This window comes from Triplophysa dalaica, chromosome 8 (assembly GCF_015846415.1).
Source record: "Triplophysa dalaica isolate WHDGS20190420 chromosome 8, ASM1584641v1, whole genome shotgun sequence".
NCBI classification, from domain to species: domain Eukaryota; kingdom Metazoa; phylum Chordata; class Actinopteri; order Cypriniformes; family Nemacheilidae; genus Triplophysa; species Triplophysa dalaica.
The window spans coordinates 1,909,351-1,932,303 of record NC_079549.1 but is presented as its reverse complement, the minus strand read 5'-3'; the positions used below and the strand labels follow the sequence as shown (position 1 = coordinate 1,932,303).

Genomic DNA, 22,953 nt, shown 5'->3' with positions numbered 1-22,953 from the left:
TTCCTCAAATGGTTTAGGCAGATATCAACAATAAGCACACAGTTAGTTTTAAGTTCAGCATACAGAAAAATATACTTTATAAGCAAGTTAAATGTCTGCATGACATTAAAGACAATTTTGAGCTTGCGATGTGAGCTATAGCAAGTGAGTCAAGGGCATTTTCTTGAGATAGAGCCTTTTCAATAAAAAAATCCAAAAGCAGAATTAACTAGTTAACCCGTCGTTGAAACGTGTTTTCCCAGTTGAAATATTCATGCATGCATTTTTTTATGAATGAGGAATAAATATTTAAATGACCAGTTAAAAATCATGGTTTTATTTCAAATAAGGAACCAAACTGTTTTAGACCAAAAGGTAAAAGTTACAAAATAAATTTGTGAGTCTGTCATTGACCTTAATTTGTGAATTTATCGGGTCAAAAATAATGAAAAACATCAAGTAACAAAACCTTAAGAAGAGACCATTTATTTAATTTTAACAGAAAACTTTGCTTCCTCACAAAATCCATATAAGAACATAATTAACATAACAGGACATAATGGACAGGACATCTCTAACATGCACACACATACACCTAATCATCCTGAATAATGAGGACAATCTTGATTCATCAGGACATCAAGCACATACACACACAACTAATCAAACCTGAATAGTGAGGACAATCTGGATCTATCAGGACATCATTCACATACACACACATACAGCTAATCAAACCTGAATTGTGAGGACAATCTGGATCTATCAGGACATCATTCACATACACACACACCTAATCAAACCTGAATAATGAGGACAATCTGGATCTATCAGGACATCATTCACATACACACACAACTAATCAAACCTGAATAGTGAGGACAATCTGGATCTATCAGGACATCATTCACATACACACACACCTAATCAAACCTGAATAGTGAGGACAATCTGGATTTATCAGGACATCAAGCACATACACACACAACTAATCAAACCTGAATAGTGAGGACAATCTGGATCTATCAGGACATCATTCACATACACACACACCTAATCAAACCTGAATAATGAGGACAATCTGGATCTATCAGGACATCATTCACATACACACACACCTAATCAAACCTGAATAATGAGGACAATCTGGATCTATCAAGACATCATTCACATACACACACACCTAATCATACCTGAATAATGAGGACAATCTGGATCTATCAAGACATCATTCACATACACACACACCTAATCAAACCTGAATAGTGAGGACAATCTGGATACATCAGGACATCATTCACATACACACACACCTAATCAAACCTGAATAGTGAGGACAATCTGGATTTATCAGGACATCATTCACATACACACACAACTTATCAAATCTGAATAGTGAGGACAATCTGGATTCATCAGGACATACACACACACCTAATCAAACCTGAATAGTGAGGACAATCTGGATTTATCAGGACATCATTCACATACACACACACACCTTATCAAACCTGAAAAGTGAAGACAATATGGATTCATCAGGACATCATTCACATACACACCCAATCAAACCTGAATAGTGAGGACAATCTGGATTTATCAGGACATCACTAACATACACACTAACACAAAACAATGTGTAGATGTCCATAAATGTCTTAACATATAACCATATGTTTTGAACAAAAACAGGGTCATCAACTCAAATCTTGAACAAAAGCCACAGACCTTAATGGAATGGCACTGATCTTTCTAAGCACATTTCTTTTTAAACATCAAACCTCGATTCCTCACGAAATCCCTTATGTTTTGCACAGTTCTTTCTCCTAGGACAGGGTCTTCTGCATTCTTGCACTGCTCACATTCTGTTTTTGTGGCGAGGTGTCCCTTTAAAATATGTGCTTTGAAATGTTTCATTACGGCATTCACTTCCATTTGGCTCCATGGCCTTTTAACAACTCTCCTTGATTTGGGCTCTGCAAAACAAAAAAACAAAATTAGTTCTCTTGGAATGTCGTTTAAAGGTATTCAATTATGCCCTTCAAACGTTTTAGTTTTGGGTGTTCTTTATTATCCCAAAATATTTTTTTGCATACTTTCTCTTTACAGTAAGATTGTATTTGTTATCATTGGTAAATGTATTAGCTTAAATGAATGAGCAATATAGTTTTTCAGCATTTAATAATCGTTGTTAACATCAATGCATTTGAAAACAGTTAATTCTGCATTATCTAATTAATCTATTAAGAATGCATATACCTGTGGAGCTCACAGCCTCATCTGGGGGCATTTTTCCTTTTCCTATGAAAAAAGCAACAATATATTTCAGTTCCTAATTTTTAAGTCAGTTTCTGACCATCTTAAATCTGAATATATGTATATATAAATATACATTAAGCATACCATTGGAACGTCCAGCCTCAACCTGGGTCAACTTCATCCTTCTTTTGTTTCCTTTATTCAAGAAAAACTAAATGATGAGTCCAACATGACAACCCAAATACTTTGTTTCTGGTAATAAGAAACATGTCCCCCATGGAAAATCTGAATGATGGTCACATGGAGTCAACCATGACACAACTATATTCCACTACCTTCTGTAAAATAAGTTTCTGAAAATCTAAGATGTTTCTTAAATCTAAATTTAAGATGGTATACATATATTTATATACTCTCCTGAACAATATCTTAAGAACGGTGGGAAACATTACAAGTATTCGCATTTCTCGCCGGTGGATCATAACCAGGTTGTAAGTACTGCTTCAAAATGCCAAACAAGAAACAGTAGCAGGAGACAAACAACTAAGAGTAGGTAATTTACTGAAATTTAATTTAAACTCAAACAGACTGTTCATCAGCTGATCAAAAGTTTAAGACCATAGTCCACATTAACATTTACATTCAGTCATTTGGCAGACGCTTTTATCCAAAGCAACTTACAGTGCACTTATTACAGGGACAATCCCCCTAGAGCAACATGGAGTAAAGTGTCTTGCCCAAGGACACACTGGTGGTGGCTGCTGGGATCGAACCAACAACCTTTGATTTACCAGATCAGTGGTTTAACCCACTAGACCACCATCTCCAATAAAAGTCCAATAAAACCCTCAACAGAACTAAAAGTGTCAAAAAGGGACTCAGTAGTGAGTAGCCCCACCGCTTTTGTTGGTCACTTCAAGGGCTGGTTTTGGCATGCATTGATGCCACTGTTTCCAGGAGGCTGGTAGCAATGTTGCTCCATGAAGTGAAGATGGGTTCACGAATGGATTCGACATTCTGGAACTGACATTCGTTTTTGTAAACATCCCTTGCCATCCATCTCCACACCATCTCAATGGGATTTAGATCAGGGGAACATGCAGGATGGTCCTAAAGAGTGATGTTATTCTCCTGGAAGAAGTAATTTGTCAGGCAGGTGTTGTCCTGTTAAAAGACCCAGTCATCACTGCACAGACGAGGGCCCTGAGTCAATAGAGATGCCCGCTGCAGCATGTCCACATAGCCAGCCGCCATTTGACGGCCCTGCACAAACTGAAGCTACATTCTCCCATTGGAGGAAAAAGCACCCCAGATCATGATGGAGCCTCCAACACTGTGCCACGTAGAAAACATCTCCAGTGGGATCATATTGTCATGCCAGTAACTTTGTAAGCCATAAGGACCATCCAGGTTACATTTTTTGTCATTTCTTTTCCTTCTGTTAATGTCTCATGTGTGGTGCTCCCTTGCAAATTCCAAATGGGCAAGTTTGTGCCATGGAAGCAAACGTGGCTTTTGAAGATGTTCTCTCTCAGATGCCGCCTTAAGGTTATTGGGCTGCAGTCACCATCAGTAAGGGCCTTCATTTGGGTTGAGGATCGCCCTTCATGGACAGGCCGTCAGATCCTCCGGCTCAGTGTAGGTGAATTTTTTTTGGGGTCTACCACTTGACTTTTCTCTCATAACTCTCAGGATCAATTAAGAAATTTGCCATCAGTTGCGGGAGCCCTTGCTTGTCTTTCTCAACAATCCTGCCACGTATGAAGACAGAAAGTCTTTTTGCCGTGGCCATTAGGAGATCATTACAGTGTGACTGCCTGAAGAACAATGATGTGAAAGCTATATTTTTGTGCAGATTTAAAAATTTTAAGGCTTAAACTTTTGATCAACTGATGAACAGTCTGTTTGAGTTTAAATGAAGTTTTAAGTAAATTGCAAACTCTTGGTTTTTTGTCTCTTACTCCTGTTTCTTGTTTTGGCATTTAGAAGCAGTTCTTACAACCTGTTTTCGTTCCACCAGAGAGATATGCGAATACTTGTAATGTCTCCCACCATTGATAAGATTTTGTTCAGGAGTGTATATGTTAATAAATAAATATGCATTAAGCATACCATTGGAACTTCCTGCCTCATCCTGGGTCAACTTCATCCTTTTTTTGTTTACTATATTCAAAAAAAAAATGAGGAGTCAAACATGACAATTTTCCCATGGAAAATCTTAATGAGGGTCACACAGAATCAACCATGACACAACTACACTTCCTCTACCTACTGTAAAATCAGTTTCTGACCATCTTAAATTTGAATATATATGTATATAAATAAATATACATTAAGCATACCATTGGAACTTTCTGCCTCATCCTGGGTCAATTCCATGCTTCTTTTGTTTCCTTTATTAAAAAAAAATGAAATGAAGAGTTAAACCCAAAGCCAAATACTTTCCAATTGAATGAGGATCACACATGATCAACATTGAAATAATTACACTTTTAAACATTTCTGGCTCAAGCAGCCAGTAACACTCAATTGACTACTAGCTTCAGTGTTTCTCTTGCAGTAGTGAAAATCCCAGATTGGTACCATACAAATAAAACTGATGTGAATATAATACACACCCCTTGGTCCATGGACAGAATTCGACAATTCATCATCCTCATCACTTAATTCTTCATCATCCAATTCCAGATCAATTTCATCTATAGAAAGGTATATTTGACAAACACATGCCTTTGGTTAAAAATATATATATAGTATATCCCAAACCATCACTATTTAAGGAAATACGGTGTAATCTTAATGAAACCTTACTTTTCGATCTTTAAAAATATTTTCTATTAGTTACTTTATAAGAATATAAGACAGCTTCAATGTTTTTGTACCACTAAAGAACATACTGAAGCAATTATGCTAAAAGCATCTTCATGGTCACCAGCTTGAAGCTGACTGCTAAACATCACAGTGAGAAAGAGGAAAGAAAGAACAACGATTACACAGTACTATTCCACAAATACTCTCTTTCAAGAATGACTGATACCATCAAATTTTTTACAGGTACAAGACACTGATGCTTTCTTCTCTTTTAATCTTTTTAAGGACCTATTTAAATATCTTGTTGATGCCTGTTATCTTTGTCTCTTCTTAAATAGTTTTTACTCTTCTCTTAGCTTAAGTTAAATTTAAATTGAAGTTTATATATTCTTCACCCAAACCTCCCCTGTTTAAATGTTTTTTCTAAAGTCAAAGTATTCCTTTGAAGTACTTTGTACCTTATTATTATCAATATATACAATTATTCACATACCTTCAATCTCTATTTCATCTAGAGATTTTCCTTTGAAGCTCGCGAGAGTTCCTTTTTCCATTGCCAGCAGGAGCTTTGAGATTTTAGCAATTTCTATAGTTGCATCTGGTAACCGATAGTAGTCTCTATGGACCCGAATGTCATGCCCCAAAAAATTGGCTAATTGATCCAGCTCATTATCCTTCAGATTCAGAACCTGTGACATTGTGGCTACCTGCTTACGAAGCTGTGTAGATCTAAGATATTCCGGGTTCTGTGCACCACAATGATTTGCAAAAAGTCTGATGCAGTCCTGTCCCCTGAAGAAGCTGGTCGCTGAACACTTCGGTCTTCCAAATAGAAAAGGGTTGTCCCTGTCCACATCACATGAGTCTCTCTTGTCCACAATAAGCTGTATTGCTTTGACAACTTCGGGGTTTAACAAAACAGCAACTTTCCTCCCTCTCTTGCCCATTATTTCTACTCTGCTGAAATGCTTTGACATTTTTTGCTCAAATGGAGAGAGGCTGAGAGCTATATCCTCATGGAGCTCAGTTTGGTCTCTTTTCATAAAACACTCAACAGTCATTTTTGAGACCTCTCCTGCTCGACGTCTGTTAAAGATGATCACTTGTGCAAGTGTCACTTTGGCGAGTTCTGCATATGTTTGTGGAGATTCATTATTTTTCAGGCTTTCAAAAGCATCTGCACATTTCTTCTCTAGGTACTCATTAAGAAGCTGCACGTCTTGTGTAAATGGAAGAGTAGATGGTTTATTGAACTTTGATTTGCTCAAAGTAGCAAGAGCGGCATGTGAGACATGTTCTGCCCATTCACTTGAGCACAGTCTTTTGAATCGCTCTGCTGCTTTTGTCAAAGCATCATCCTCTGCTGCGATGGCCCTGCAGAGAATAATGTCACCGATCTTGTTAAGTGAATGTCCTAACTTTAGCGCAAGACTTGGCGTCTTATACGAGTGACTCTTTTCATCATAACCAGCGACATCTTTCACAGCATCAATGACTTTGTAGAAATTGCTCGGTTTCACAGCATCTTCAAAGCTAAATATAGAGTGCTTTCTTCTCAAGCTCAGCAACAGTCTGCCCATTTCCCGCACTTTCTGCCGAATGTATTCAGATTTTGTTGGATCGCTACCATGTTTGTTGTAAAGAGACTGACTCAGTTGCAGTATGAGAAAATCATTTCGAACTATAGATGAAATGTCATCATTCTTCATATTTCCTAAAAGCTTCCACAATTCAGGAGATATTGCCTGGGAGAAAGATGACTCTGCAATATCAGCCAAAACTAAGACTTTGGCTCTACCAGTTGCTTCAGACTCAGAAACCTTCTTCGAAGGGCATCTCCGTGTATGTCGCCAGAGCTCTTTTCGTACAAACAAGCCTTTGCAGTATACACAGTGAACATATTTTTTGGAACTCAGTTCAATCTCTGATCTCGCTGGCCGCCTTTTGACTTTCAGTGGTCCACTCTTATTCTCCATAACCTCTCGATTATGTTCGTAGTTGCCTCTGTTTCGAAGCTTCTCAAGTAACCGTTTTCTGTCCTTGGAGTGTTTAGGGAGCGACAATGCAGCAGCGATTTCTGTTTCAGTGTCTTGATGCTTTTGAAAGTGACGGGCAATTTTAGACTGAGGTTTCTTGCACACATAACAGTAATTCTTGTGGGTAGAAATAGTGTCTTTGGGGTTTGAAACATTGTCAATCGATGACTGTTCATCAGAAGACACTGTTGGTGTGCTCTTAGGAGTCTGATGCATCACAATACTTTTTGTGGTAGGATCATGACCATCACATGTTATATCCTTAGCAGAACTAATCATGTCTTGTTCAGTGGATGAACAGTAAGTGGGTTTTGGCACATTCTTTGCAATCTTGGAAGACTTGACAACAGCTGGTGTACTATTAAAATATGGTGGACTTTCTGCACTATCACTATTTTGTCTAGAATCTGGAATGAAGTCATCAGAGGATAGAGGAGTATATTCTTCATCAGAGCTGATATCTTCAGAACAGGACAATTCGTCATTGAGCTAAAAAAGACAGATGATTATAACAATGAGAAGAACAATAATTATAATTTACACGTTTTTTTGTAAAAATTATATTTCACACTGTTTGTTGACGCTATGGGGAAGCACTTCTGTGCCCAGTGTCTGAGAATGTTTGAAGTCATCAATTTATTTTCAATATCCATCTCTTGACAAAGCAATGTGCCCACCGAGCCTGCCTTAAAGATCACCAGATAATTTTGTCTTTAGAAAGGTAATGCAAGCATGCCTGAAGTTTGGCAATGACATGCATCATCTCATTTCCCTTCCTAGGGAACCGGGTACATGCATAACTTGAGACGTTTGATAAACAAACTTTCACGTTTACAAGGTGATATAAATGTAATAAACTTACCATTTCACCTTTTTTCAGGAAGCAGGTTTTGTGCCATGATCTTGAACATACTAAAAAAAAAGAAAAAAGTAAAAAAAACATGCATTTTCCAGGTTTTCGTCTAATCACTGCTACTTCATTTAATGAAGTCAAGAACTAATACATTGACATAAATGACCACAATTAAAACTAAATATTGAATTACAAAAACACTGACATGTGCACGTTAACCCAAGCCATCTTCGACTTGACACAGGTCCACTGCAGTCTTCACAAGAATCCAAACAGGAGATAACCGAACAGTGAACTTCATGGGGGCACTGTAACAAGAACAACAAAGAATGTTAGGTGATGAACCTTGTACAAACAGTGGATGTAACGCTGGATTTGCAAACCGTTTGAAACTGATGAATGGAGCTGTCACAGTTCTAAAAGTTGCTGGATTTAACTTACTTTCTCTTTGTCTGATGAAGGATTAACACTTTGATTCTCTGATGTAGAGGGATGAAAACTGCAATCGTCCGCAGTGCCTAAGGTCTTACCACCCAATTCCTGAAAATGGGAGAAAGACAGATACAACATTAAGGCACGAACGTTTGCATATAATAATAAAAAATCCAGATATACCACGGTCAGTCTGAATACTCAATGTTGATTGGCTGGCAGGATGTTCTATTCACTTTGGTCACCATTCTCTATCAATAATTAAATCAGATAAATGCTATGACCATGGTATAAACGTGATAATCCATGGCCAGCCATGCATTACAGGATTTTACATACACTTCACTGAAGAAACACCTTCGCCTGCATGTCGTGCAACAAAATCTTTAGTGCAGGGCTAGCCGTGGATTATCACTTACATTTTACAAAGGATAATCTTGCCTAGATTGAGGGTCCTCATAAAGCAAACTGTCCTTATGATACAGGTCAATGTCATGCCCATCCCCCCACACACAGGATGAAAATCAAGGGTAGCATTGAGGAAATACCTAGTCACTGTGTGAGAAGTAATTCTTCATCTTTAAAGATGGAGTAACAAGCTATTTCAAGCATTCTGACTTCTTTACAATGATAAACGTGCTGGCTTCTCATGTTTAACAGTCAACTTTTCATAAAATGAGTTGGAGGTATAACGTAGTATTTATGTGCTCGATACACTCCCTCGGGGTTCCTACAGATTTTGCAAAGTCTTTTTCCAACATGAATTCCCCTTTCGTGACAAGGGTTTTTAGTCCCTTATTGGACAATTACCTCTGACAAGCTCGACAACATGTCAACCAGCCAGAGTGAGAGAAAGAGCACGCCCATCAATATGTTTGGTTAGCTAGGGAAGTAAAGCTGTGTTCGTTTGTTCACGACATTTCCGTGATGAACCTTATATATTCAATGGATGTAACACTGGATTTGCACATCGTTTGAAACTGATAAATGGAGCTGTAAACTTAAAGTTGCTGGAATTGTTAGCTATCAGCTCATTCATGCATTTTGTAAACAACACAAACTTACAGTGAATCAACACTTATGCAGGGAAAACACCATAATGTATTGGGTACTTTGTGCTGTAGTTCAACCCACTAAACGCCTTTAGAAGGGTCTACTGTTTTCAGAAATAATCGTACAGCTGTAACTGTCTTTTATAAATGAGATCAAACTAAATAGTAAATAGTTTGAAGATATCAAGTTTGCAATACTTCTCTATAGCTACTCAAACTAATATGAGATTGGCGGAAACTTTGTGCGTTATCTCCGCTTTAAATAGACATGCTTTGATCAGAAAACTCTTCATCTTTCCAAATACTCATTATTTGGTCAAAGTTTGAGACACAAACTCACGTAAAAGCTTTCATCATCTAACATAACATCAGTGTTCTGAAGAAAAACATCTTCACTTACTTTCTCTTTGTCTGATGAAGGATTAACACATTGATTCTCTGATGTAGAGGGATGAAAACTGCAATCGTCCGCAGTGCCTAAGGTCTTATCACCCAATTCCTGAAAATGGGAGAAAGACGGATACAACATTAAGGCACGAACGTTTGCATATAATAATAAAAAATCCAGATATACCACGGTCAGTCTGAATACTCAATGTTGATTGGCTGGCAGGATGTTCTATTCACTTTGGTCACCATTCTCTATCAATAATTAAATCAGATAAATGCTATGACCATGGTATAAGCGTGATAATCCATGGCCAGCCATGCATTACAGGATTTTAAATACACTTCACTGAAGAAACACCTTCGCCTGCATGTCGTGCAACAAAATCTTTAGTGCAGGGCTAGCCGTGGATTATCACTTACATTTTACAAAGGATAATCGTGCCTAGATTGAGGGTCCTCATAAAGCAAACTGTCCTTACGATACAGATCAATGTCATGCCCATCCCCCCACACACAGGATGAAAATCAAGGGTAGCATTGAGGAAATACCTAGTCACTGTGTGAGAAGTAATTCTTCATCTTTAAAGATGGAGTAACAAGCTATTTCAAGCATTCTGACTTCTTTACAATGATAAACGTGCTGGCTTCTCATGTTTAACAGTCAACTTTTCATAAAATGAGTTGGAGGTATAACGTAGTATTTATGTGCTCGATACACTCCCTCGGGGTTCCTACAGATTTTGCAAAGTCTTTTTCCAACATGAATTCCCCTTTCGTGACAAGGGTTTTTAGTCCCTTATTGGACAATTACCTCTGACAAGCTCGACAACATGTCAACCAGCCAGAGTGAGAGAAAGAGCACGCCCATCAATATGTTTGGTTAGCTAGGGAAGTAAAGCTGTGTTTGTTTGTTCACGACATTTCCGTGATGAACCTTATATATTCAATGGATGTAACACTGGATTTGCACATCGTTTGAAACTGATAAATGGAGCTGTAAACTTAAAGTTGCTGGAATTGTTAGCTATCAGCTCATTCATGCATTTTGTAAACAACACAAACTTACAGTGAATCAACACTTATGCAGGGAAAACACCATGATGTATTGGGTACTTTGTGCTGTAGTTCAACCCACTAAACGCCTTTAGAAGGGTCTACTGTTTTCAGAAATAATCGTACAGCTGTAACTGTCTTTTATAAATGAGATCAAACTAAATAGTAAATAGTTTGAAGATATCAAGTTAGCAATACTTCTCTATAGCTACTCAAACTAATATGAGATTGGCAGAAACTTTGTGCGTTATCTCCGCTTTAAATAGACATGCTTTGATCAGAAAACTCTTCATCTTTCCAAATACTCATTATTTGGTCAAAGTTTGAGACCCAAACTCACGTAAAAGCTTTCATCATCTAACATAACATCAGTGTTCTGAAGAAAAACATCTTCACTTACTTTCTCTTTGTCTGATGAAGGATTAACACATTGATTCTCTGATGTAGAGGGATGAAAACTGCAATCGTCCGCAGTGCCTAAGGTCTTATCACCCAATTCCTGAAAATGGGAGAAAGACAGATACAACATTAAGGCACGAACGTTTGCATATAATAATAAAAAATCCAGATATACCACGGTCAGTCTGAATACTCAATGTTGATTGGCTGGCAGGATGTTCTATTCACTTTGGTCACCATTCTCTATCAATAATTAAATCAGATAAATGCTATGACCATGGTATACGCGTGATAATCCATGGCCAGCCATGCATTACAGGATTTTAAATACACTTCACTGAAGAAACACCTTCGCCTGCATGTCGTGCAACAAAATCTTTAGTGCAGGGCAAGCCGTGGATTATCACTTACATTTTACAAAGGATAATCTTGCCTAGATTGAGGGTCCTCATAAAGCAAACTGTCCTTATGATACAGGTCAATGTCATGCCCATCCCCCCACACACAGGATACAACATTAAGGCACGAACGTTTGCATATAATAATAAAAAATCCAGATATACTACGGTCAGTCTGAATACTCAATGTTGATTGGCTGGCAGGATGTTCTATTCACTTTGGTCACCATTCTCTATCAATAATTAAATCAGATAAATGCTATGACCATGGTATAAGCGTGATAATCCATGGCCAGCCATGCATTACAGGATTTTAAATACACTTCACTGAAGAAACACCTTTGCCTGCATGTCGTGCAACAAAATCTTTAGTGCAGGGCTAGCCGTGGATTATCACTTACATTTTACAAAGGATAATCTTGTCTAGATTGAGGGTCCTCATAAAGCAAACTGTCCTTATGATACAGGTCAATGTCATGCCCATCCCCCCACACACAGGATGAAAATCAAGGGTAGCATTGAGGAAATACCTAGTCACTGTGTGAGAAGTAATTCTTCATCTTTAAAGATGGAGTAACAAGCTATTTCAAGCATTCTGACTTCTTTACAATGATAAACGTGCTGGCTTCTCATGTTTAACAGTCAACTTTTCATAAAATGAGTTGGAGGTATAACGTAGTATTTATGTGCTCGATACACTCCCTCGGGGTTCCTACAGATTTTGCAAAGTCTTTTTCCAACATGAATTCCCCTTTCGTGACAAGGGTTTTTAGTCCCTTATTGGACAATTACCTCTGACAAGCTCGACAACATGTCAACCAGCCAGAGTGAGAGAAAGAGCACGCCCATCAATATGTTTGGTTAGCTAGGGAAGTAAAGCTGTGTTCGTTTGTTCACGACATTTCCTTGATGAACCTTATATATTCAATGGATGTAACACTGGATTTGCACATCGTTTGAAACTGATAAATGGAGCTGTAAACTTAAAGTTGCTGGAATTGTTAGCTATCAGCTCATTCATGCATTTTGTAAACAACACAAACTTACAGTGAATCAACACTTATGCAGGGAAAACACCATGATGTATTGGGTACTTTGTGCTGTAGTTCAACCCACTAAACGCCTTTAGAAGGGTCTACTGTTTTCAGAAATAATCGTACAGCTGTAACTGTCTTTTATAAATGAGATCAAACTAAATAGTAAATAGTTTGAAGATATCAAGTTAGCAATACTTCTCTATAGCTACTCAAACTAATATGAGATTGGCAGAAACTTTGTGCGTTATCTCCGCTTTAAATAGACATGCTTTGATCAGAAAACTCTTCATCTTTCCAAATACTCATTATTTGGTCAAAGTTTGAGACCCAAACTCACGTAAAAGCTTTCATCATCTAACATAACATCAGTGTTCTGAAGAAAAACATCTTCACTTACTTTCTCTTTGTCTGATGAAGGATTAACACATTGATTCTCTGATGTAGAGGGATGAAAACTGCAATCGTCCGCAGTGCCTAAGGTCTTATCACCCAATTCCTGAAAATGGGAGAAAGACAGATACAACATTAAGGCACGAACGTTTGCATATAATAATAAAAAATCCAGATATACCACGGTCAGTCTGAATACTCAATGTTGATTGGCTGGCAGGATGTTCTATTCACTTTGGTCACCATTCTCTATCAATAATTAAATCAGATAAATGCTATGACCATGGTATACGCGTGATAATCCATGGCCAGCCATGCATTACAGGATTTTAAATACACTTCACTGAAGAAACACCTTCGCCTGCATGTCGTGCAACAAAATCTTTAGTGCAGGGCAAGCCGTGGATTATCACTTACATTTTACAAAGGATAATCTTGCCTAGATTGAGGGTCCTCATAAAGCAAACTGTCCTTATGATACAGGTCAATGTCATGCCCATCCCCCCACACACAGGATACAACATTAAGGCACGAACGTTTGCATATAATAATAAAAAATCCAGATATACTACGGTCAGTCTGAATACTCAATGTTGATTGGCTGGCAGGATGTTCTATTCACTTTGGTCACCATTCTCTATCAATAATTAAATCAGATAAATGCTATGACCATGGTATAAGCGTGATAATCCATGGCCAGCCATGCATTACAGGATTTTAAATACACTTCACTGAAGAAACACCTTTGCCTGCATGTCGTGCAACAAAATCTTTAGTGCAGGGCTAGCCGTGGATTATCACTTACATTTTACAAAGGATAATCTTGTCTAGATTGAGGGTCCTCATAAAGCAAACTGTCCTTATGATACAGGTCAATGTCATGCCCATCCCCCCACACACAGGATGAAAATCAAGGGTAGCATTGAGGAAATACCTAGTCACTGTGTGAGAAGTAATTCTTCATCTTTAAAGATGGAGTAACAAGCTATTTCAAGCATTCTGACTTCTTTACAATGATAAACGTGCTGGCTTCTCATGTTTAACAGTCAACTTTTCATAAAATGAGTTGGAGGTATAACGTAGTATTTATGTGCTCGATACACTCCCTCGGGGTTCCTACAGATTTTGCAAAGTCTTTTTCCAACATGAATTCCCCTTTCGTGACAAGGGTTTTTAGTCCCTTATTGGACAATTACCTCTGACAAGCTCGACAACATGTCAACCAGCCAGAGTGAGAGAAAGAGCACGCCCATCAATATGTTTGGTTAGCTAGGGAAGTAAAGCTGTGTTCGTTTGTTCACGACATTTCCTTGATGAACCTTATATATTCAATGGATGTAACACTGGATTTGCACATCGTTTGAAACTGATAAATGGAGCTGTAAACTTAAAGTTGCTGGAATTGTTAGCTATCAGCTCATTCATGCATTTTGTAAACAACACAAACTTACAGTGAATCAACACTTATGCAGGGAAAACACCATAATGTATTGGGTACTTTGTGCTGTAGTTCAACCCACTAAACGCCTTTAGAAGGGTCTACTGTTTTCAGAAATAATCGTACAGCTGTAACTGTCTTTTATAAATGAGATCAAACTAAATAGTAGATAGTTTGAAGATATCAAGTTTGCAATACTTCTCTATAGCTACTCAAACTAATATGAGATTGGCAGAAACTTTGTGCGTTATCTCCGCTTTAAATAGACATGCTTTGATCAGAAAACTCTTCATCTTTCCAAATACTCATTATTTGGTCAAAGTTTGAGACCCAAACTCACGTAAAAGCTTTCATCATCTAACATAACATCAGTGTTCTGAAGAAAAACATCTTCACTTACTTTCTCTTTGTCTGATGAAGGATTAACACATTGATTCTCTGATGTAGAGGGATGAAAACTGCAATCGTCCGCAGTGCCTAAGGTCTTATCACCCAATTCCTGAAAATGGGAGAAAGACAGATACAACATTAAGGCACGAACGTTTGCATATAATAATAAAAAATCCAGATATACCACGGTCAGTCTGAATACTCAATGTTGATTGGCTGGCAGGATGTTCTATTCACTTTGGTCACCATTCTCTATCAATAATTAAATCAGATAAATGCTATGACCATGGTATAAGCGTGATAATCCATGGCCAGCCATGCATTACAGGATTTTAAATACACTTCACTGAAGAAACACCTTTGCCTGCATGTCGTGCAACAAAATCTTTAGTGCAGGGCTAGCCGTGGATTATCACTTACATTTTACAAAGGATAATCTTGCCTAGATTGAGGGTCCTCATAAAGCAAACTGTCCTTACAATACAGGTCAATGTCATGCCCATCCCCCCACACACAGGATGAAAATCAAGGGTAGCATTGAGGAAATACCTAGTCACTGTGTGAGAAGTAATTCTTCATCTTTAAAGATGGAGTAACAAGCTATTTCAAGCATTCTGACTTCTTTACAATGATAAACGTGCTGGCTTCTCATGTTTAACAGTCAACTTTTCATAAAATGAGTTGGAGGTATAACGTAGTATTTATGTGCTCGATACACTCCCTCGGGGTTCCTACAGATTTTGCAAAGTCTTTTTCCAACATGAATTCCCCTTTCGTGACAAGGGTTTTTAGTCCCTTATTGGACAATTACCTCTGACAAGCTCGACAACATGTCAACCAGCCAGAGTGAGAGAAAGAGCACGCCCATCAATATGTTTGGTTAGCTAGGGAAGTAAAGCTGTGTTCGTTTGTTCACGACATTTCCTTGATGAACCTTATATATTCAATGGATGTAACACTGGATTTGCACATCGTTTGAAACTGATAAATGGAGCTGTAAACTTAAAGTTGCTGGAATTGTTAGCTATCAGCTCATTCATGCATTTTGTAAACAACACAAACTTACAGTGAATCAACACTTATGCAGGGAAAACACCATAATGTATTGGGTACTTTGTGCTGTAGTTCAACCCACTAAACGCCTTTAGAAGGGTCTACTGTTTTCAGAAATAATCGTACAGCTGTAACTGTCTTTTATAAATGAGATCAAACTAAATAGTAAATAGTTTGAAGATATCAAGTTTGCAATACTTCTCTATAGCTACTCAAACTAATATGAGATTGGCAGAAACTTTGTGCGTTATCTCCGCTTTAAATAGACATGCTTTGATCAGAAAACTCTTCATCTTTCCAAATACTCATTATTTGGTCAAAGTGTGAGACACAAACTCACGTAAAAGCTTTCATCATCTAACATAACATCAGTGTTCTGAAGAAAAACATCTTCACTTACTTTCTCTTTGTCTGATGAAGGATTAACACATTGATTCTCTGATGTAGAGGGATGAAAACTGCAATCGTCCGCAGTGCCTAAGGTCTTATCACCCAATTCCTGAAAATGGGAGAAAGACGGATACAACATTAAGGCACGAACGTTTGCATATAATAATAAAAAATCCAGATATACCACGGTCAGTCTGAATACTCAATGTTGATTGGCTGGCAGGATGTTCTATTCACTTTGGTCACCATTCTCTATCAATAATTAAATCAGATAAATGCTATGACCATGGTCAATGTTGCCATTTTAGGGTCAGGTGATAGTAATGATGGCAAAAGTGGAGACGGGTATGAGGGTGATAAGTCCTTTACAGAGGTCGACTCAGCACAGAATGCCCAAGACAATGCAGTTGTGCATGCTACAGAGAATGACTACAAATAAAATTATAATCACAAAAGCATGAAGAAACATAAATAATCAATTCTGTATTGAATTGTTTACCTAGTAAAATGATTATCATGTTCACATATTACAAACCATGCAATCTTCACGTATGGCAGTCTTTTTGCGTTTCTTTTCTAATTCTACTCAATTAAAGTGATGCGAAAACACAAATGCGCTGAAAAACAAACGCAAACACTGCACCAAACTCATTCGTAATCATGGTTTCATGTCAACTTTAAAGCAATTTAAAAGTTAAATGTGTACAAGTCTATGGAATATTTGAACGCCTACTAAAGACAAGTTATAGATTGAGACACAGCAATTCTGGTCTTATGGCTCGTTTCCACTGAGCGGTACCGTACAGAATGGTGCGGAATTATTACCGTTTCCACTGACAGAAGTTGTGAATGGTACCAAAAAAGCTAACCATAAGCTAACAATACAGTACCACAATTTTGGGACCCTTTCGTAAAGGCACAGGTAGTACAGTACCTAATGGGTGGAGCTAGACTCACTGCAGAATGCTTATTGGTTTACAGAGAATCTTTACTTGCATGTGCTTCAAGGGGAACGAGAACACAGGAAGCACCATTTTCTTTCTGGCAGTCACTATGCCTACCAAGTTAGGGTACTGTTGGGAGTTGAAATGAAAGCCTGATTACATGTACTGAATTGAACTGTAATGTACTAAACCGCTCAGTGGAAACAAGCCATTTGTATCTTTCTTTCTTGATTATTTGTTTTAATACGTACCTCTTTCTGTGGACCCAAACCGCTGACACTGGATTCTCTGGCCTGATTCAAAGAAATATAAGAACAGAATGTAAAGATGTGATAAGAGAATAGCAATTGATGAAAATGTTACCAAAAACTGTTTTTCAGCATCTCATTTTACCTTGGCTCGCCAAGGCCAATCTGAGTCTCCATAGCTGTAATTAATTTCTTCTCCTGGTTCGATGTCTCGGACAGCAAAAAGACACAGATGGGGTTGCTGGTTCACTTCGACTGTTTTTATAGTACAGTTAGGATATTTGTGCTCGTCATTGACGAGTCTTCCCAAAGATCCATCTTCCTTAGATGCATCCATGCTAAAAATAAATAAAAGCCCATTAAGCATAAGTGACTGGCAACACTTGTTTTTCTTTCACATTTACACAAATGGGTCTGGTGAAAAACAAACCAAAAGCACACACGTGGTTCCCCTTAACCCCGTGCCTGAGCACAATTGTCTGCACTTGTCTGGTGGCTTAAACTCACAATGTACTTTACAATCTTAACCCGAGACCCTTTTGTGATTATGATGCAACTGTTTTGTAGTAAACAGAGAAAGGACTTTCTTTCAGCACAATTGAGTTCATCATAATGCTAAGTTTGATAACATCTGCTAATCATAATTTGTGCAGTGTTGCATGATGTCCCACGACCCTAACATTTGGAGAATATTGTGTGGGCTATTGATCAACCAAAAATGTCCTCTTGTCATTTCAAAGCTGTATACCTAGTTCCACTTAACACAAAAGAAGATATTTTGGAGAATGTGGTTAACTGGCACAGATTGACTTACATTGGTTTTGTGCACATATAATGTAAGTGAATTAGTGCGGTTTGCTTATCAACATTCTTCTAAATCTCTTCTTTTGTCTTCTGCAGAGGAAAGTCATAAAGGTTTGAAATGACAAGAGGGTGAGAAAATGATGACAAAAATGTAGCTTTTGGGTAAACTGTAAAATCTTCAGGAAGAATTTAAACACTTGCATAATTCAGACTATTCCATCCGTGCTCAAACCTAACCACACCGTACCCGAACCCACCTCTTCAACCAGACCAGTGCACAGTTGACGCTCACAGTATTCAAACAGACCAGACTTTGGCTGGTTAAACGTGCTCATTCAAGGTTCAGATAGGACAGTGTGAGCAAGCTCCTAAATATCCATTCTATTATAAAAATGAATTCCAAAATATTCAATCCATTATTTTATGAAATCCTGGCCTGTGCCTTTTCTTAACTTGCTTTTGCTTCTTCAAAACAACACCGTTCAGGAAGCTTGTCCTCCTGGTTGGAAGAGGTGGGTTGGAGCACAGTTGGGTTTGGAAAGGGGACAGTATGAGTACAAATCACAACAGAGAGCGGAACAGAAAGCATGATGTAAATTATGCAATAGTTTAAATCCTCAGAGATTCAGCTGTCACTGTTAAAAAACTGATACACAGCGCACTTGCTTGTGAAGGCTTGTGTCACTGCGGCCAAAACTATTCCAGATATTTGGATTGTCAAACATAATGCAATGCTATGTGTAATGGAGCGGATGGTACAGTACAATGTGAGCGCAGGCCAGTGGGGACAATTGCATTGGGCACGACTGACAGCAACCAAGCTAGATGTGAGTATACCTGAGTAAGTGATAACGTACAGGCAGCCGGTTGTTATGGCAGAAATAATCCCTAACAGTGTGATCAGAACGTGAAGCGGAGGGTCTCTTCATCACACTGTAGAGTCTTATTGGGCGATAAAAGCCGGCTGCTTGTAAATTATCCCTCTTATTATACGCCTACTTAACACATTGGAAAAAAACTGGACATTAAATGTGAATTTGAAATATTTGATTAGCTCATTTTTACCGAATGCAAACCTTCCGCGAGGAAAAGCCATTTATTTTTTAAGAAATGACGTTTAACCGTCACAAACAGTCTAACATAAATATCAATTATGTTATTAAAAGACATATTTATAATTAATGTTTGTGTAATATGAAACTGCCCCTCTCAAAATTATTTGCTGCATCCGGGTTACAGGGTTTTATTAGTTTTGTTCCTATGTTATTTGTTAATAAAAACCCTTGGAATCTTGCGACTGGCCAATCAGAATAAAGAATTCAAATGAGCCGTGTAATAAGATATTTAAGCATCCCTTCTACATCAAGCCAACAATTCAATACTCACCACCAATGTTTGCCACGCCACTGAAAATCAAACAAGAATGTGTTCTCAACTTCACTGCACTGTTCAGATCGAGCAAGACTATCCTTTGAACTTAGAAGTTCACTTCTATATTCAAGGACAAAATCACCTCTGAAAAAAGCTTCAGTGGTGAAAACGCCACGTCCTAAAGAGAAAAATAAATTAAGTTCAGAGGTTCTTTGAAAGTGAACTATTAATGAAACTATTAATAAAATATTTATTTAGTAAATATTTATTTAATAAAAAGTGCTGTCCTTACAAACACTTACACAAACATTATTCTTACCTTTATATTGATTAATAAATTTCTCCTGAAGCCCAGGCTTGTCTGTTTTGGAAGAAATGTGATGCTTAGCATCCTGAAGTGGTGTCTTGCGTCTTTTATTTTTCGATATGGCCAGCATGATGACTGCTGGTGCCAATACAATGACTGCAAAGAAATATGCTTTATTATACTGTTAATGTATTTATAATATGTCAGACTAAAACAAGCAACACAGTTAAGTAGACAATGGAAGAGAATTTCAAAGCGGAATTGGTTTTAGCTAAAAATTAGCTAACTGTGAATCTCCATAATTCCCTCGAAACACTATGAAAATTACATGCATAAAATATTTGGATTTTGTGCATGTCTTAAAAATCTCTGCAATTTCCACCACCACTAAATGCATGATAATAATACTGATATCACTATAAACATTAAAAATATATGCACACATATATTACAGCAATTTTAAAACACGGATGATCATCAATTTACCAATCGTTTTATTCGTATAAAAATTGTTAAGTATTGTAAAGTTAACCTAACGAATTATATTTACTATTACAAATTATACTAATGTTGACAATGATTACACCTAGCCAATTAATATTGTTACCACTAATATGAGATGAGATTCATGTCAATATGAGATTCAATGAGATGAAAAGTGGCATACCATCGAAAAGTTGAAAAATCCCTTAACATCATCTATGTATTAACAAACCTTAAATACTACTCGATTTAATATTTAGAAATTTGGTCTTAAATCGTATGTCAGAAGTCACCTTTCCTCTTTTAATCGCTGTGTAGGTCTGTCTCTTCGCGGGAAATAGTGGATAATGAGGTGATATCACGTGCTTGCATTTCCCGGGAAACCTGTAGTGCGTTGCTGACTTGAGTACGCAAATGACGTTTTTACGTTTGTTACGTTCGCGTTGAAATTGTGATAGGCCACGACCTAAGTACTGTTCCAAAATACAGCAGAAAATACACTGGAAATAAACTGGCTTAATCAATTAAAAGTGTTTTCATTAACGGATTCACAGATTGGTGGCATATTGTTTTTTTTTTATGTCATTTTAAAATAAAAAAACTAACACTTTCATTTGCAAGCATAACTTGATACTATAATTTAAATATAGAACAATAAGAATAGGAATGGGAAATACATGATATTGTTTTACACAACATTTTATACTATTAAATAATGAATGTTTTCTCTTTAGGTATACAGAATTTAATTAAGAATTAAAAGCCGTAAATTAAATGAATTAACATGCTTATTATTAGATTATTGGCTGTTTATGAGTACTTACAAAACACATACTCTGCAATCTGCATTAATATATTCTAACATTATAATGATCATATTATAACGTTACAATACCTAAACCTAACAACTAACTTATCGTGCTATTAAAAAGCGCCAAATTGGGAGTGTAATGAGCTAACAGTCGTAGAGACGTTAAACGGTTTGTTAATAGCAAGAATAGGACCTTAAAATAAAGTGTGACCCATACGAGTAACTTTCCTTATTTAATTGTTTAGGCCCAATTATCCATCTAATTAAACTGTAAACCCATTATCTCATGCAATCTCGACGATCAGGTTCATTAACTAAACTGTATTACATTGTCTATGAACCATTTGTGAATATATTTGTACCAAACATAGAAGTTAACATGTAGAGAAAAAACTTGAAGCCAATATTGATGCCGTAGGTCACAGTCATCATCACCAATACACGAATATGGAATGTTACCCATCTTACAAAACGTGTTACTAAGGTAAAATAAGCTACAAATAAGCATAACTTAAACTTACCTTTACTCGTAAAGATGTTTTTCGTCTGAAATGAAGATATTCGCAGGTGTTCGATCATAAAGTCATCAACGACGTCGCCTGAAAGTCCGTGTAGGTTTGACTGACATCGACAGCAGCCAATCGCTGAACAGAATGTGTTCAACCAATGAAACGCGCTCATTGATGGCTGAAATGTGTGTGGCGCTGCAATACCACCGAATTTTCAATAGAGGGAGATTATACACTGTGAGCAAACACTGGGAAACACTGAAAAACCGGTATAACGTGCATATTAGGACATATTGAGAAAACGCGGGAGGAGGTTGGAGGGAAGCTCTTAAGCCTGTTTATGCCGCGCGACTTATGAGGACATCAGCCCTGTCCTTTCAGTTACGGTATGTCCTCACAGAGTCGGTATGTATTCAGGTAAAATGTCCCCATTATCAGGTTGCACCAACGCACACACACACACACAAACACACACACACACACACACACACACACACACAATGACAAACACAAACACACGCATGCATGCATACACACACAGACGCACATACGCGTACATTAAATAATGCACTGTTATTATATGATGGCAATAAGAAATTGAAAATGTTATTTGGGTAAGACTTACCATGAAGCCTGAAGCTTATAATGCATTATAAAGGCATTCTTTATGTACTATAATGCAGCTATAATGTCTCAAAATGAAATACAAATTTTTGGTCATAACTTTTTAAGGGTGTGATGATTTATTACACATGATGAAATCAACATGGTAACCGTAATGTAATAAATGTAAGTTTATGGGTGATATTTGCTTAATGTTTCTTGTAAACTTTCTTGTAAACCTTGACCGCTTAATTTAAGAGTAACAAAGGCTAGGTTTCCTCTTGATATAAAGCTTTACCAATATTTCTTCTTTTAAATACAACAATTGTACACAATAATGTGATTTTAATATAAAACAGTAATAGGCTACGTACAAAGAAATTTTCAAAACAAGCACATTTATCATCTGAAATATACTTTGCGTTTTTTCTTTCATCCAACTCTCAAAACATTGTTAGGCAAATCTCTGACCCAAGTTTGCAGCAGAAGATCATTAATGTCATTTAAAGGATA

At 37.3% G+C, this 22,953-nt stretch overlaps 2 protein-coding genes across 3 annotated transcripts; both read right to left on the bottom strand.

Annotated features, from left to right (window-relative positions):
- Positions 1–449: 449 nt before the first annotated feature.
- Positions 450–7,305, bottom strand: LOC130427704 (uncharacterized). 2 transcript variants are annotated; one of them, XM_056755324.1, is made up of 7 exons: positions 5,543–7,305; positions 4,857–4,937; positions 4,581–4,631; positions 4,351–4,401; positions 2,383–2,433; positions 2,239–2,280; positions 450–1,955 (listed from the first exon to the last, which is right to left on the bottom strand). In XM_056755324.1, the coding sequence occupies exons 1-7, from the start codon at positions 7,299–7,301 to the stop codon at positions 1,732–1,734; spliced, it is 2,259 nt and encodes a 752-aa protein (XP_056611302.1). In that variant the 5' UTR covers positions 7,302–7,305; the 3' UTR covers positions 450–1,731. The 2 variants fall into 2 exon arrangements, with proteins under 2 accessions (XP_056611302.1, XP_056611303.1); XM_056755325.1 differs by lacking the exon at positions 4,351–4,401.
- Positions 7,301–21,931, bottom strand: LOC130427530 (uncharacterized). Its single transcript, XM_056755057.1, has 15 exons — positions 21,850–21,931; positions 20,047–20,190; positions 19,743–19,905; positions 17,698–17,890; positions 17,556–17,597; positions 16,371–16,469; positions 14,928–15,026; positions 13,097–13,195; positions 11,266–11,364; positions 9,823–9,921; positions 8,380–8,478; positions 8,144–8,246; positions 7,948–7,997; positions 7,385–7,574; positions 7,301–7,308 (listed from the first exon to the last, which is right to left on the bottom strand). The coding sequence occupies exons 1-15, from the start codon at positions 21,905–21,907 to the stop codon at positions 7,301–7,303; spliced, it is 1,545 nt and encodes a 514-aa protein (XP_056611035.1). The 5' UTR covers positions 21,908–21,931.
- Positions 21,932–22,953: the final 1,022 nt, after the last annotated feature.